General features: G+C 30.4%; 1 protein-coding gene across 4 annotated transcripts in view; it reads right to left on the reverse strand.

The window, feature by feature from the left end:
- Positions 1 to 3,509: 3,509 nt before the first annotated feature.
- The window catches only part of LOC6049288 (DENN domain-containing protein Crag), a 63,335-nt gene continuing 52,387 nt past the window's right edge, over positions 3,510 to 14,457 (reverse strand). For 3 of the 4 annotated variants that reach the window (XM_038259259.1, XM_038259261.1, XM_038259260.1), the window contains 5 exons: positions 11,230 to 11,313; positions 10,649 to 11,087; positions 10,133 to 10,588; positions 9,893 to 10,071; positions 3,510 to 4,709 (listed from right to left, as the gene is read on the reverse strand). In XM_038259259.1, coding sequence (XP_038115187.1) covers positions 4,391 to 4,709; positions 9,893 to 10,071; positions 10,133 to 10,588; positions 10,649 to 11,087; positions 11,230 to 11,313 — 1,477 coding nt within the window. In that variant the 3' untranslated portion in view covers positions 3,510 to 4,390. The remainder of the gene's footprint in view (positions 4,710 to 9,892; positions 10,072 to 10,132; positions 10,589 to 10,648; positions 11,088 to 11,229; positions 11,314 to 14,457) is intronic. The other variant, XM_038259262.1, reaches the window with a different exon arrangement.

Raw genomic sequence — 14,457 nt, forward strand, 5'->3', positions numbered from 1 at the left:
AATTCTTAAATTCTTAAATTCTTAAATTCTTAAATTCTTAAATTCTTAAATTCTTAAATTCTTAAATTCTTAAATTCTTAAATTCTTAAATTCTTAAATTCTTAAATTCTTAAATTCTTACATTCTTACATTCTTAAATTCTTAAATTCTTAAATTCTTAAATTCTTAAATTCTTAAATTCTTAAATTCTTAAATTCTTAAATTCTTAAATTCTTAAATTCTTACATTCTTACATTCTTAAATTCTTAAATTCTTAAATTCTTAAATTCTTAAATTCTTAAATTCTTAAATTCTTAAATTCTTAAATTCTTAAATTCTTAAATTCTTAAATTCTTAAATTCTTAAATTCTTAAATTCTTAAACTCTTAAATTCTTAAATCCTTAAATTCTTAAATTCTTAAATTCTTAAATTCTGAAATTCTTAAATTCTTAAATTCTTAAATTCTTAAATTCTGAAATTCTTAAATTCTTAAATTCTGAAATTCTTAAATTCTTAAATTCTTAAATTCTTAAATTCTTAAATTCTTAAATTCTTAAATTCTTAAATTCTTAAATTCTTAAATTCTTAAATTCTTAAATTCTAAATTCTTAAATTCTTAAATTCTTAAATTCTTAAATTCTTAAATTCTTAAATTCTTAAATTCTTAAATTCTTAAATTCTTAAATTCTTAAATTCTTAAATTCTTAAATTCTTAAATTCTTAAATTCTTAAATTCTTAAATTCTTAAATTCTTAAATTCTTAAATTCTTAAATTCTTAAATTCTTAAATTCTTAAATTCTTAAATTCTTAAATTCTTAAATTCTTAAATTCTTAAATTCTTAAATTCTTAAATTCTTAAATTCTTAAATTCTTAAATTCTTAAATTCTTAAATTCTTAAATTCTTAAATTCTTAAATTCTTAAATTCTTAAATTCTTAAATTCTTAAATTCTTAAATTCTTAAATTCTTAAATTCTTAAATTCTTAAATTCTTAAATTCTTAAATTCTTAAACTCTTAAATTCTTAAATTCTTAAATCCTTAAATTCTTAAATTCTTAAATTCTTAAATTCTTAAATTCTTAAATTCTTAAATTCTTAAATTCTTAAATTCTTAAATTCTTAAATTCTTAAATTCTTAAATTCTTAAATTCTTAAATTCTTAAATTCTTAAATTCTTAAATTCTTAAATTCTTAAATTCTTAAATTCTTAAATTCTTAAATTCTTAAATTCTTAAATTCTTAAATTCTTAAATTCTTAAATTCTTAAATTCTTAAATTCTTAAATTCTTAAATTCTTAAATTCTTAAATTCTTAAATTCTTAAATTCTTAAATTCTTAAATTCTTAAATTCTTAAATTCTTAATTCTTAAATTCTTAAATTCTTAAATTCTTAAATTCTTAAATTCTTAAATTCTTAAATTCTTAAATTCTTAAATTCTTAAATTCTTAAATTCTTAAATTCTTAAATTCTTAAATTCTTAAATTCTTAAATTCTTAAATTCTTAAATTCTTAAATTCTTAAATTCTTAAATTCTTAAATTCTTAAATTCTTAAATTCTTAAATTCTTAAATTCTTAAATTCTTAAATTCTTAAATTCTTAAATTCTTAAATTCTTAAATTCTTAAATTCTTAAATTCTTAAATTCTTAAATTCTTAAATTCTTAAATTCTTAAATTCTGAAATTCTGAAATTCTGAAATTCTGAAATTCTGAAATTCTTAAATTCTGAAATTCTTAACTTCTTAAATTCTTAAATTCTTAAATTCTTAAATTCTTAAATTCTTAAATTCTTAAATTCTTAAATTCTTAAATTCTTAAATTCTTAAATTCTTAAATTCTTAAATTCTTAAATTCTTAAATTCTTAAATTCTTAAATTCTTAAATTCTTAAATTCTTAAATTCTTAAATTCTTAAATTCTTAAATTCTTAAATTCTTAAATTCTTAAATTCTTAAATTCTTAAATTCTTAAATTCTTAAATTCTGAAATTCTGAAATTCTGAAATTCTGAAATTCTGAAATTCTTAACTTCTTAAATTCTTAAATTCTTAAATTCTTAAATTCTTATATTCTTAAATTCACAATTCTTAATTTCCTTTTTTTATTTTCAAATTATTATTGTTTTTTTTAAGTTTTTTTTTCAATTTTTTTAATTTCTTTAAAATCATTATATATTTTTTTAATTTTTTGATTTCTGAATTCCTTATTTTTAACTTAAATTTTGAAATTCGCAATAAATTTATGAAAATATTTTTTTCTGAAATTTAAATTTTGCAAAAAATAAAAGGGCTATATTTCATATGAAAATACATTCTTCTGCGTTTAAAATCATTTTTAGCATGTTTGGGTTTATTAAAAAATCTTAAGATTTTTTGAAAATTTTCGATGCAAAATCTTTTTTTTCGATACAATTTTTGTTTTTGTCAGATCTTAGATTTTTTGAAAACAAATGATTGCAAAACAACTGAACTAGTGTAAAATGCATTTTAAAACACTTTTTTCATTTAAATGTGACCATAGTCTTGTTATTTTAATTTTTATATTTTTTATTTTTTTGCCCCCCCCCCCCCCTTGACATCGGCCAGGGCCGAGGGACAAAAACTTTTTTAAATATTTGCATCGGCCTTATTGTTTGGATGCTGCTGAGAGAAAATCCAAAAAAAAGCAAAATCAAATTTTGATAACTGAAATACCAACAACGATTGTTAAATCTTCAGCAAACGATCTGTCAAACTGACACAAGAAACTTACTGAATTTTCAGCAAAATAATTTGACGTTTCCTTTGCTGAAATTTCAGTTGTTTTGACAACCATTTTTCTGAAGTTTTAGTAAACTATCTGTCAAAGTGGCAAATGTCAGTTAACTGAGAGTACAGTAAAATCTTAATTATTGAATCGATTACTGAAATTTAGTTGATGAAAATTCAATAAACTTTACTAAATTTCAGTCATCGGCCATAATTCTTTGATTTTTATTTTTAAAATTCCCTTATTGAATTCTTCAATTTTTTAGTTCCTGAATATTTTTATGAGCTTTAAAATAAATATAAAAATTTCATATCTAATATCTATCTTATCTATCTTAATATCTTAAACACCGTGGACATTTTTTGGAGATACCTTTATTTTCACAGAATAACTGAAAATGACAGTTAGTCAAAAGTAAAAATTGACCAGATATGCTTCTGCGACAATTTGCGTTCAAAAATTGTTGTCCTTGGCCAGGACAATTTTTTAATTTTATAATATTTATGTTTTTATATTTTTATGTTTTTATATTTTTATGTAATATTTAAATTAAATTTGTCTTGATTTTTATTTATAATTTATTTTTTTTTAGGTGGCGTTGATTTTCTTATCTTTGACATTATCTGCCATTTGGTGGCTGGGGAATCCAAAAGCCGCGATTATTATTATTTCAGTTTTATCAATTTCGAAGAAGAATAAAGAAGACTAAAGCATTCAAAAGTTCCAAAAAGACTTTGTGGACGTGTGATATTTCTACGTTTTTTAAACAACAAAAATAGCAATCAATTTTATCACTTAGAATCGTACATATATATTTTCTTCTTTTCACCAGTATATGTCATTTTCTATTTTACTATCGTTGCTAGCATTAGCAACACTATTTTTTTTAAATGTTATTCTGCTTAGCCAAACTTGTCTTTACAGCGATTTTTTTTCGTTATGTTTTGCGTAAAGCCCTTGTCTTGCCTTGCAATAATCTTCTGTGTGCAGAATAAGCAACATAATTAAAAGATCGAACTCTAAGTAGATATTATTATTTGTTTTTCCTTCCGGTTTACAACGATTTTTACACAACTTCTCTGTAACAGAAATTTTGTTCACGCAGTGTGCAACAACAACACATAAAAACTTGCAATCTTTTTTATTCGTTTGCAGAAAAGAACTTTTTTTACATCCAACGAAAATTGTTTGCCTCTTTCTAAGTAGAATATGTTTTTTTTTCTCTCTCTCATTAATTTGAGTTGTATCACAAACACTCTTTTTTTCATGTCTTATTTTTTCGTTAAGTAGAATGATTGCTGACGTCAGGCTTTTTTTTCTGTGTGTGTTTTTTTAGTATGTCTATTGAGCAAGCTTGACACCGTAATCTCTTTGATAAGTTACTAATTACGTTAGTGTTAATTACCACTCATTTAAAGGGGGAGTTGGTCTGCGTGTTTAAGCTTCTGATTTAGTGCTCTTGTTTTAATGAGATGTAATTTAACTAGCAGAATGTGTGAATGATGCTCTATCGACTAAAAAATAAATTTATTGTTGTCCTTTCCGGGGGAGTTTTAAATTAAAAAAAAAACTAATAATTTACACGTCACGTCCCGTCTCTTACCTCAACCCTTTGGAGGTAAGTTTGCTACCTGCTCCGCCGCTGTAGCAGCTTGACGCTGGGTCAGGGCAGCATCAACGGCTTAAAGTACTCGCGGCAAAAGATGGCCGCCGAGGACGGAGGCAGGTCCTGCGTCCGGTAGTACGCGTTGCACTCCTTCTCCGTCAGCTTGTCGAACACGGTCGCGTACTCGCGGTGGAACGAGTTCAGATCGATGTTGGCCCGGCCAATCGCAATGAAGGCCAAAAACAGAATGTCCCGGTAGATCGAGTGCGTCCGGTCGACGCCGCGGTGCTTCAGCTTGTGGCGCTCGTTGGCGAGCCGCTTGATCGGCGTCAGCAGGTCGTTGCACCGGATGGAGGCGATCACCTGCTGCATGACACTGGGGTTTAAGAGAGGGCAGAAAACAAAAATCATTTGCAGGTTGAGATTTTCAATTATGGTGTCGATTTTTATATTGATGTTCAGAGTTTTTGGTACGGTATGTCCACGCATCCTTCCTCCTCTATAGATCTTGTGAAATGTGAACTGTTCACAGAAACCTCTCTGCGTTTATAGTTGAAAAACAGGTTTTTTCTCAGTACGAGTCGTGGTGTAATTTTTTGGAATTCCGAAAAAAAAACTCTTTTCCTGTCATTCTTGAACGACGAAATAGCCTACTTTTCTGTACCAAAAATAACAGAACCGAATAGCAACACTTTTCAAAATAAATGCTGAAAAGTTTTACTTTTCAGCACTCAAATAGGTGCTGAAAAGTTGAGCTTTTCAGCACTTGTTTCGAAATGTAACACTTTTCAACATTTTTTTGATTTCAACGATTTATTGACAAAATTCATTTATTTTGACTTAAAATTTCACTCAGCGTGTGTTTTTTGGAATTGCAAAAAATGTTGTATGGAACTCGTTGCAAAACCGGATTTTTTCATCACTCGCAGTGTTTATTCAACTCGGTGAGCCTCGTTGTGAAAAAATGTACTTTTTGCAACTTGTTGCATAAATTACTATTTTGATATTTTTGGCAAGTTCTTCAAATATTTATTATTTATTGGGAATGTATAAAGTATAAAGTCAATCATACAAAAAGCTGTTTTTTTATTTGTTTTGGCTTCCTTTCCGAGGAATGCTGTTAAAATCACTTGAAAATTGTCAAAAAAAATGTCACTTCGTATTGTCGAAGATGGCTGAACGGATTTGGACACTTCCGGTCGCATTTGATCCCTATTAACTTCTTGTAAGTCGCTATTAAAAATCTTCTCCATAGCCCTTTCATGTTAAAAGATATTTGAGCAGTTCTCTACGACATCAGTCTTTTTTTTTTATTATTTTTGATTTTTGTATTTTTTAGCCCGGCTGAAACTTTTTTGGTGCCTTTGGTATGCCCAAAGAAGCCATTTTGCATCATTAGTTCGTTCATATAATTTTCCATACAAATTTGGTGGCTGTCCATACAAAAATGATGTATGAAAATTGAAAAATCTGTATCTTGTGAAGGATTTTTTTGATCGATTTGGTGTCTTCGGCAAAGTTGTAGGTATGGATACGGACTACACTGGAAAAAATAATACACGGTAAAAAAAATTGAGTTTTTTTTAACTTTTTATCACTAAAACATGATTTGCAAAAAACACAATTTTAAATTTTTTTTATTTTTTGATATGTTTTAGAGGACATAAAATGCCAACTTTTCAGAAATTTCCAAGTTGTGCAAAAATCATTGACCGAGTTATGAATTTTTTAAATCAATACTGATTTTTTCAAAAATCGAAATATTGGTCGCAAAAAATTTTCTAATTCATTTTTCGATGTTAAATCGAATTTGCCATCAAAAAGTACTTTATTGAAATTTTGATAAAGTGCACCGTTTTCAAGTTAAATCCATATTTAGGTGACTTTTTTGAAAATAGTCGAAGTTTTTCATTTTTTTAAATTAGTGCACATGTTTGCCCACTTTTGTCAAAAATATTTTTGAAAAGCTGAGAAAATTCTCTGTATTTTGCTTATTCGGACTTTGTTGATACGACCTTTAGTTGCTGAGATATTGCAATGCAAAGGTGAAAATTGATGTTTTTTAAGTCTAACCCAAACAACCCATTTTTCAATGTCGATATCTCAGCAACTAATGGTCCGATTCTCAATGTTAAAATATCAAATATTTGAGAAATTTTCCAATCTTTCCGAAAACATTTTTTTTTTCAAAATTTTCAAATCAAGACTAACATTTTAAAAGGGCGTAATATTGAACCTTTGCATTGCAATATCTCAGCAACTAAAGGTCGTATCAACAAAGTCCGAATAAGTAAAATATAGAGAATTTTCACAGCTTTTCAAAAATATTTTTGTCAAAAGTGGGCAAACATGTGCACTAATTTAAAAAAATGAAAAACTTCGACTATTTTCAAAAAAGTCACCTAAATATGGATTTAACTTGAAAACGGTGCACTTTATCAAAATTTCAATAAAGTACTTTTTGATGGCAAATTCGATTTAACATCGAAAAATGAAGTAGAAAATTTTTTGCGACCAATATTTCGATTTTTGAAAAAATCAGTATTGATTTAAAAAATTCATAACTCGGTCAATGATTTTTGCACAACTTGGAAATTTCTGAAAAGTTGGCATTTTATGTCCTCTAAAACATATCAAAAAATAAAAAAAATTTAAAATTGTGTTTTTTGCAAATCATGTTTTAGTGATAAAAAGTTAAAAAAAACTCAATTTTTTTTACCGTGTATTATTTTTTCCAGTGTAGTCCGTATCCATACCTACAACTTTGCCGAAGACACCAAATCGATCAAAAAATCCTTCACAAGATACAGATTTTTCAATTTTCATACATCATTTTTGTATGGACAGCCACCAAATTTGTATGGAAAATTATATGGACAAACTAATGATGCATTATGGCTTCTTTAGACATATCGAAAGCACCAAAAAAGTTTCAGTCGGATTAAAAATTACAAAAATTAAAATTAAAAAAAAAAGACCGATTTCGTAGAGAATTGTTCATATGTAAAACAGCAGGCCGAGAAAAACGCAAGGCAAATTTGTCCCGCCCATAAGGTTACGTGCTAGGATTTCAAGAAAAAGTGAAATTTGCGGCGGTTTTCTGGAATAAACTACTAAATTTTATTGTTTTTTTTTTCTGATAGTTCACAAAATTTTCAATGAAACTACATCATTAACTCAAAATTGACGAAATTATACATGGGACAGACTTGATTTGAACGGCAGTAAACAAATTTGAGTATTTTAAAGTTAAAGTATATTTTGTGAAAAACTGTGAGTAATTAGTTTTTGAAGTTTAAAGAGGCTATTGTATTAATAAACTCATTTTAAAATTGTAGTTTATGCAACAAGTTGCAAAAAGAGGATTTTTTCAGCACGAGTCGTAAATTAATCCAACGAGGTTCACCGAGTTGATAAATACGAAGGTTGCTGAAAAATTCAAGTTTTGCAACGAGTTCCATACAACATTTTTTGCAATTCCGAAAAACACCTTTTGAGTCAAATTTTAAGTCAAATTTTCATGTATTTTGTCAATAAATCGTTAGAATCAAAAAAATGTTGAAAAGTGTTACTTTTCGAAACAAGTGCTGAAAAGTTCAACTTTTCAGCACCCATTTCAGTGCTGAAAAGTAGAACTTTTCAGAATTTATGTTGAAAAGTGTTGCTATTCGATTCTTTTATTTTTGGTACAGAAAAGTAGGCTATTTCGTCGTTCAAGAATGACAGGAAAAGTAAGTAGTTTCACGACGGAATTGCAAAAAGTAAATTTTAATGTGTTATCGTCGGTTATCGCCGAAAGAATAATCGAATTTCGATAACGATAAAATTATCGGAGATAACAAACAAACTCTCATTGTTTCGTGTTTGACAATTTGCCAAAGCAAAATGAATGCAGACTGGCATTTCTGCAAACAATGCCTGCAAAGCAGACAAATTGTAAAACTGTCAAAAAGTGCGAGTTTGTTTGTTTGTTTGCCATAGTATAATACCTCCTTTAAAAACGTATTCAGCGATTCCACGTCAAATTAACAGCATCCAGATCAAAACGTGCTCATATTTGTATCAAACGGCATGGGACTTTCTTGGCCAAAATAATCAGTCCCGTATTCTTTTTTTTTTTGTTTGGAGATTAGGGTGTTCCGTCCAAAATAGGGTGGCCCAAAAAGTTGGGTTTTTTTGGCAGCTGTCCATACAAAAATGGTACGTAAATATTTAAACAGCTGTTATTTTTTATTGAATTTTCTGATCAAAGTTGTAGGTATTGTTAAGGACTATTGAGAAAAAATAGGTACACAGATTATTTTTTTTGCTCAATTTCCCAAAATACGTATTTTTTTATTTTCGAGATTTTTGGGGATGTTTTATGGGACAAAAACTCGCAAGCTTGTTTTTTTTCTTTAAGCCGATGTATCTCAGCAACCAGAGGTCTAATCTTCAATGTCTCTTAGACAATTTCATAGCAAAATTTCTGAACCTTAAAAAATAATAATCTAGAAATGGTCACTCATGGTCATTATTTCTAAAAATTGAAAAACTGTAAATAATACGCTAAAATCAAACTTTCGGTGGCTGTATTCTGAAAACGGAACCCTTTATCAAAAAGTCTGTAAAGTACTTTTCGATTGCAAATTCAATTTTACATAAAAGATTGAGGTCAAATTTTTTGAAGCATAAAATTTCGATTTTTTCGATAAAAAAATATAAATATTAAAACAACATGCCATAGTTTCAACATTTGAATGGAAAAAGTGTTTTAAAATGTATTTTACACTAGTTCAGTTGTTTTGCAATAAAAGTTTTCAAAAAATGTAAAATTTTACGAAAACAAAAATTTTAGCGAAAAAAAAAACTTAAGCGATAGCAGACATCGAAAAATTTCAACAATTCAAAAGATTTTTAAATCAACCCAAACATGCTAAAAATGATTCTAAACGCAGGGAAATTCATTTAAAGTTGATTTTAACTAATTGCACTTAAATTCTCATAAAAATATTGAAGTTTTTTGAAAAAATATTTTTTTGCCCCCTGATTTTTCGGGCCAACTTTGAAGGGGGGGGGGACAAAAACTTTAAATAAAATTTGTATCAGCCTTATAAAAAACCTCGAAAATCAAAAATACGTATTTTGGTAAATTGAGTTTTTTATTAAAAAAAATTAATCAAAAAATATGCAATTTTTTCCGTGTGCCTATTTTTTTCTCAATAGTCCTAAACAATACCTGAAACTTTGCCGAAGACTCCAAATTGATCAGAAAATTCACTCAAAAGTTACAGCTGTTTTAATATTTACGTACCATTTTTGTATGGACAGCTGTCAACATTGTATGGAGACTTGTATGGGTGAATCAATGACACAAAATAGCTACAAAAAATAAAAATGGTCGAAATCGGCCGATTTCGTAGAGAATTGCTCAAAACGGCTTTATTTAGAGATGGCACTAAGGACCTATTGCAAACAAACCCGAGATATGTAGGATTTGTTTACTAAAAACACTATCTTGAGTAACTAAAATTTTACAAGTAATTCCACAAATCGACAATCAATGACAAAATTACTCACGCTCGATTGATCGACGTCTGATCCGTCAGCAGAGCCTTCAGCAGCGGACTCGCCGGTTGATTCTGCCGCCAGAGCATGTACATAGCCGGTCCTGCTTCCGAGTGCAGCCGCTGGTTGTCCCACAGACAGTGCACGGACACATTCTTCAACGTGCTCAGCGGGTCCACGTGTTCGCCCTCCTAAAATTAAGATGTAATTTGAAATTTAAAAAATCACTTGTGATTTGCCACCGTTACAAACCTGCTTCGGCAGGCTCAGATTCGGCAGGTGCGTCGCCACGTCGATCCGTTCCATGAACCACACCAGATTCCAGTAGATGATCGGATGCTCCTCGACGAAGCTGGCCTTTCCCAGCGCATAATCCCCCTCCTGGGCGAGGATGTTCTCGAGCTCCTTCCGCAACACCAGCGGGTTCAGGTATGGCACGGTGATGACGTCTGACGCCGCCTGTTGATCGCCCCCAGACTGCTGGTCTTTCTGTTGCAGCTGCAGCTTGGACCGGTCCTCGGACACGATGTGGACGTTCAGGAAGGGCACGGTGACCTTCTGGCAGGCGTGGCAGCTCGTGTTGAGGTTGGAATCCTCGGCGGACCAGCCGGCCATCACGTCCTCGTCGTACAGCAGCACCGAGCAGTTGTGGCACTGCGAACAGGACGTGATCTGGATCACAAAGTCCGACTCGTGCGGTTCGGAGACCTGACGGGGACATTTCTTGGTAAGTAAAATTGAAAAAAAAAACATTTTCAGTCCACTCACCTCCGGAATCACCGGGTAGATATTGTCCGGCAGCGTAGGATACGTGTTCAAGCTGTTACTGGACGTGGCCGCGTTCTCCCCCAGCGGCACCAGGTTGTTGTAGCTGCTCTTGCGCGACTCGCTGAACCGTCCCCACAGGTCAAACTCGCTCGACACCCGTCGCGACCTACTTCCACCGTTGATTCCGTTCGTGATCGTCGTTCCGTTACCTCCATCGTGCTCACTACCCATCAGATCACTCTCCGAGCCGTGGCCATCGCGCCCGTCCAGCGAGCCACCGTTGTGGAGCGTTCCGGAGCCGGTCTTCACCGGCGTCGAGTTGGCCGAGATGGCCTCCTTGATTTCGTCGAGCTTTTTCGCCACGGACGTGGCCGCGTACTTGATGCTGCTCAGGCCACCCTGCAGAATCTCGTTCGATTTCTTGCCCGTCAGACTGGGACTGCGAAAAGTTAGGATTTAAATTTAGTAAATATTTTCACAATAAAATTCAAAATTCTAGCGAGGCTTTGAACAAACACAACAAAACTGGACGAACGTGGCAGAGAAAAAAAAATACACGAGCAATGACACACTTCACTTACCTGACGCTGGAAATGCTTTCGATCACATTCGTCGAGAGGGATTTGAAATCTTTTTTCATGGATAAACGTGCGGGTGAGTAACGGCTACCGAAAATATACATGTAAAATGGGTTATGGTAAAAAAAAAAAAAAAAAAAAAAACGTTACGATTAAACAAAACAACAAAACTATAGATAGGTGGTATTTGATGATGATCGCGCATTAATCGAGCGAGCAAATTAGGTTCTAAATTTAGGAGAAAATTTTGGCATGCATCATTCCGGAAAAAAAATATCGTACACGGCATCGAAAAGAGCTTGTGAGCAATTCTCCACCAATTGATTTCAGCTTTTGAATCTAGTTTGTGTTATCCTTAATACTAAAGAATAATTGTTTTTGTTCTATTTTTATTTTTCTATTTTTTATTCTTTTTTTTATCCTAAATAATAACGTTTTAACCGTTTTTTTTTATTCCGTCTTTTCAGTTTTTTTTAAATTGTTTTAGACTTAATCTTAAAACTCCAATCAAGGGTCCTAATTTCCATTACGAAAATCAGAAATCATTCACTCATCTCCGAGCGAATCTTTGCCGACTGGAGCGCGCAACCATTCGTGAGCGAACACGGCTCGCTAGTTCGTCGACCACAGTCACAAACGGATATGTTCAGAGAAGAGAGAATCTAACGAAAAAACCAGCGCAGCGTTCATTTGGCCTGAATTTACAGTTTGCCGTAAATTTATGTTGCAAAATTGCAAAAGATTTCTGATAACATTGATTTTGAGAAGAAAAAAAAATTATCAAAACAAAGCCGATCGAAGACGAATTTTGAGTCAGCTTTGAGCGTCAAAGTGCAATCAGCCTTTCTGAGCCATGCGCTGTACTCGCCGATTTGAGTGAGAGAGAGAGAGAGAGAGAGAGAGAGAGAGAGAAAAGAGGGATTCGGTAGTGATAGTTGTGGAAGCAGGGATGCCAGGTCGCCAGATAAACCTGGCATTGTCAGTTTTTTTTGAGTGACTGTTTGTAAAATTTTATTTTATTTTTCTTCCGGACTTTGTTGAATTGACGTATGATGTTTATTTTGTGAAGCTATAATGCATAAAAAGTGAAAATACATCACACCACTTTGAGAAAAGTGGCTTGGCCGTTTTTTTCAGTTTTTTTGTCAGATTTTTTTTCTGTTCAGACCAATCTGGAAGTGACAAACGGCATCAGAGCAAATTAGCGTCGCGTTCGATTTGTGCTTGCGAGTAAATGAGTTTTTTTTAGCTGTCAGGACCCTTATCTTCAATCATATATTTTTTTTTGTAATTTATTGGTTTTATACCTGTTAACTTTTTCAGCATTTTTTATTATCTGTTTCACTTTATGTTTACTTTTTTTACTTGTTGCCTTCTTTTTAATTTTTTGCCCTCTTTTTGTTTTTTTTGTTCTTGTTCTCGATTGTTTTCTATAATGAATTGTATAATTTTGCTTCTTTAAATTATTGAATTGCATCTTTATATTTAATGGTATTTGAATATTTCATTTTTGAACAGCACATCGCAGTTTTTTTAAACATAATTTTTATTTTTCTATCTTAATTGATTTGAATCACCAAATTTACACTGTTCTCCAAATTTACACTTGTTCTCTTTTTTCCATGTTTGTTGAACTTTACATGATTTAAATACATTTTAATTTTACATGCAGAATGCATAAAAAAGTAAATGCGTAAATCTGGGAATAAAAAAGACAAATACGCAAAAAAAAAAATTAAATTAAAATTTAAAATTTAAAAAGGCTAGATTTATAAAATCGATGCAAAATAAAAATAAGATAAAAAAACGCTTCCAAAAATAATTGAAAAAAATATAAAATTTCCTATGGGACCATCCATAAACCACGTGGACACTTTAGGGGGGGGGGGGCGGTATTGTGGTGGTCCACGGTCCATACAAAAAGTTTTTTTGTATGGAGAATTGTCCACGAGGGGGGGGGGGGGGTAACAGATTCCCAAAAAAGTGTCCACGTGGTTTATGGATGGTCCCTATCCTATAGATTAGAGTTTTTTATCCTTAATTTTTAATTGTTTGGTGTGTTGATAATTTATTTACTTTCTATTTTTATTTGCGTTTCCCTATTCTGCATATTTGTAGAATTTATTCAAAAAATAACAACAGGTTTTCTCTTTCAAAAAAAAAAATGTTAAAAATAAATAAATATATTATTGTTGTACTCTTTTAATTATTTTACTTTTTTGTTTGTTTATTATCTATTATTTTGACCTTTTTTAATAAATTTTTCATCTTTTTTTGTAGCCTATTTTTAATTTTATTTACTTTTAAAATTTCTGCGTGAAATTTTCAATTTGCATTCCTAAGTTATAATTTTTTTCTGGACTTAATTTTAATTCAATTTAATCCTGTGCTTTGTGAATATTTTTGCATTTTCACTTATTTTGGTTTTGCATTCTAAGATTGTTTATTCAAATTTTTACCTACAATTTAAAGGTTTTTTTTTTGTTTTTTTTTGCTCTCACTTTTTTAGATTTAATGTTGTTTTCTTCCAAGGTTGGCAATCGATAAAATTATCGTCGATAATTTTTTCGTCTGACGATAACGATAATGGTTATCGTTATCGTCGGGATGATAATGATAATCTATCGTTATCGTTATTTCGATTATTCTATCGACGATTATCTTATCGCCGATAATGGACGATAACTCATATTTAAAATCTTTCTTAAATCGACTAATTCAACTATGTCATGTTAAATTTTCAATGCTTTTATTAGGAATATTTTTTTTTAAATCATGTTTGTATCAAAGCATAAATATGTATTTAAAATTGCTTACAAAATATCGTATTTTTTTCGAAAATATGTACTCAAAATTTTATAGTTTGCAATATGGGTAGCAAACGAATTGAAATTGTTTATGCTTTTTCAATTTATTAGAGTTTTTTTTTAAATATTAAAATTTTAACAAATTACCGTATTTTTTTAAATACTAAAATTTACAAAATATGCAATATGGGTATCAAACTTCTTCGGACTTCGGATAATCATATCACGAACAAAAAAACATTTTTTTGTATTTTTTCATTTTCTTGTTTTTTTTACATAAAATTTGAGTTCTACGACCCCATTTCAATCAAATTTGAGTTGTTGATTGCCTTTTTAAGAAATAAAATGATTTTTTTAAATATTACATCACCGCCATTTTGGCCGCCATCTTGGATTTAAAAATTCTAAATAATTTTAGCGTAGT

Source organism: Culex quinquefasciatus, chromosome 3 (assembly GCF_015732765.1).
Source record: "Culex quinquefasciatus strain JHB chromosome 3, VPISU_Cqui_1.0_pri_paternal, whole genome shotgun sequence".
NCBI lineage: Eukaryota > Metazoa > Arthropoda > Insecta > Diptera > Culicidae > Culex > Culex quinquefasciatus.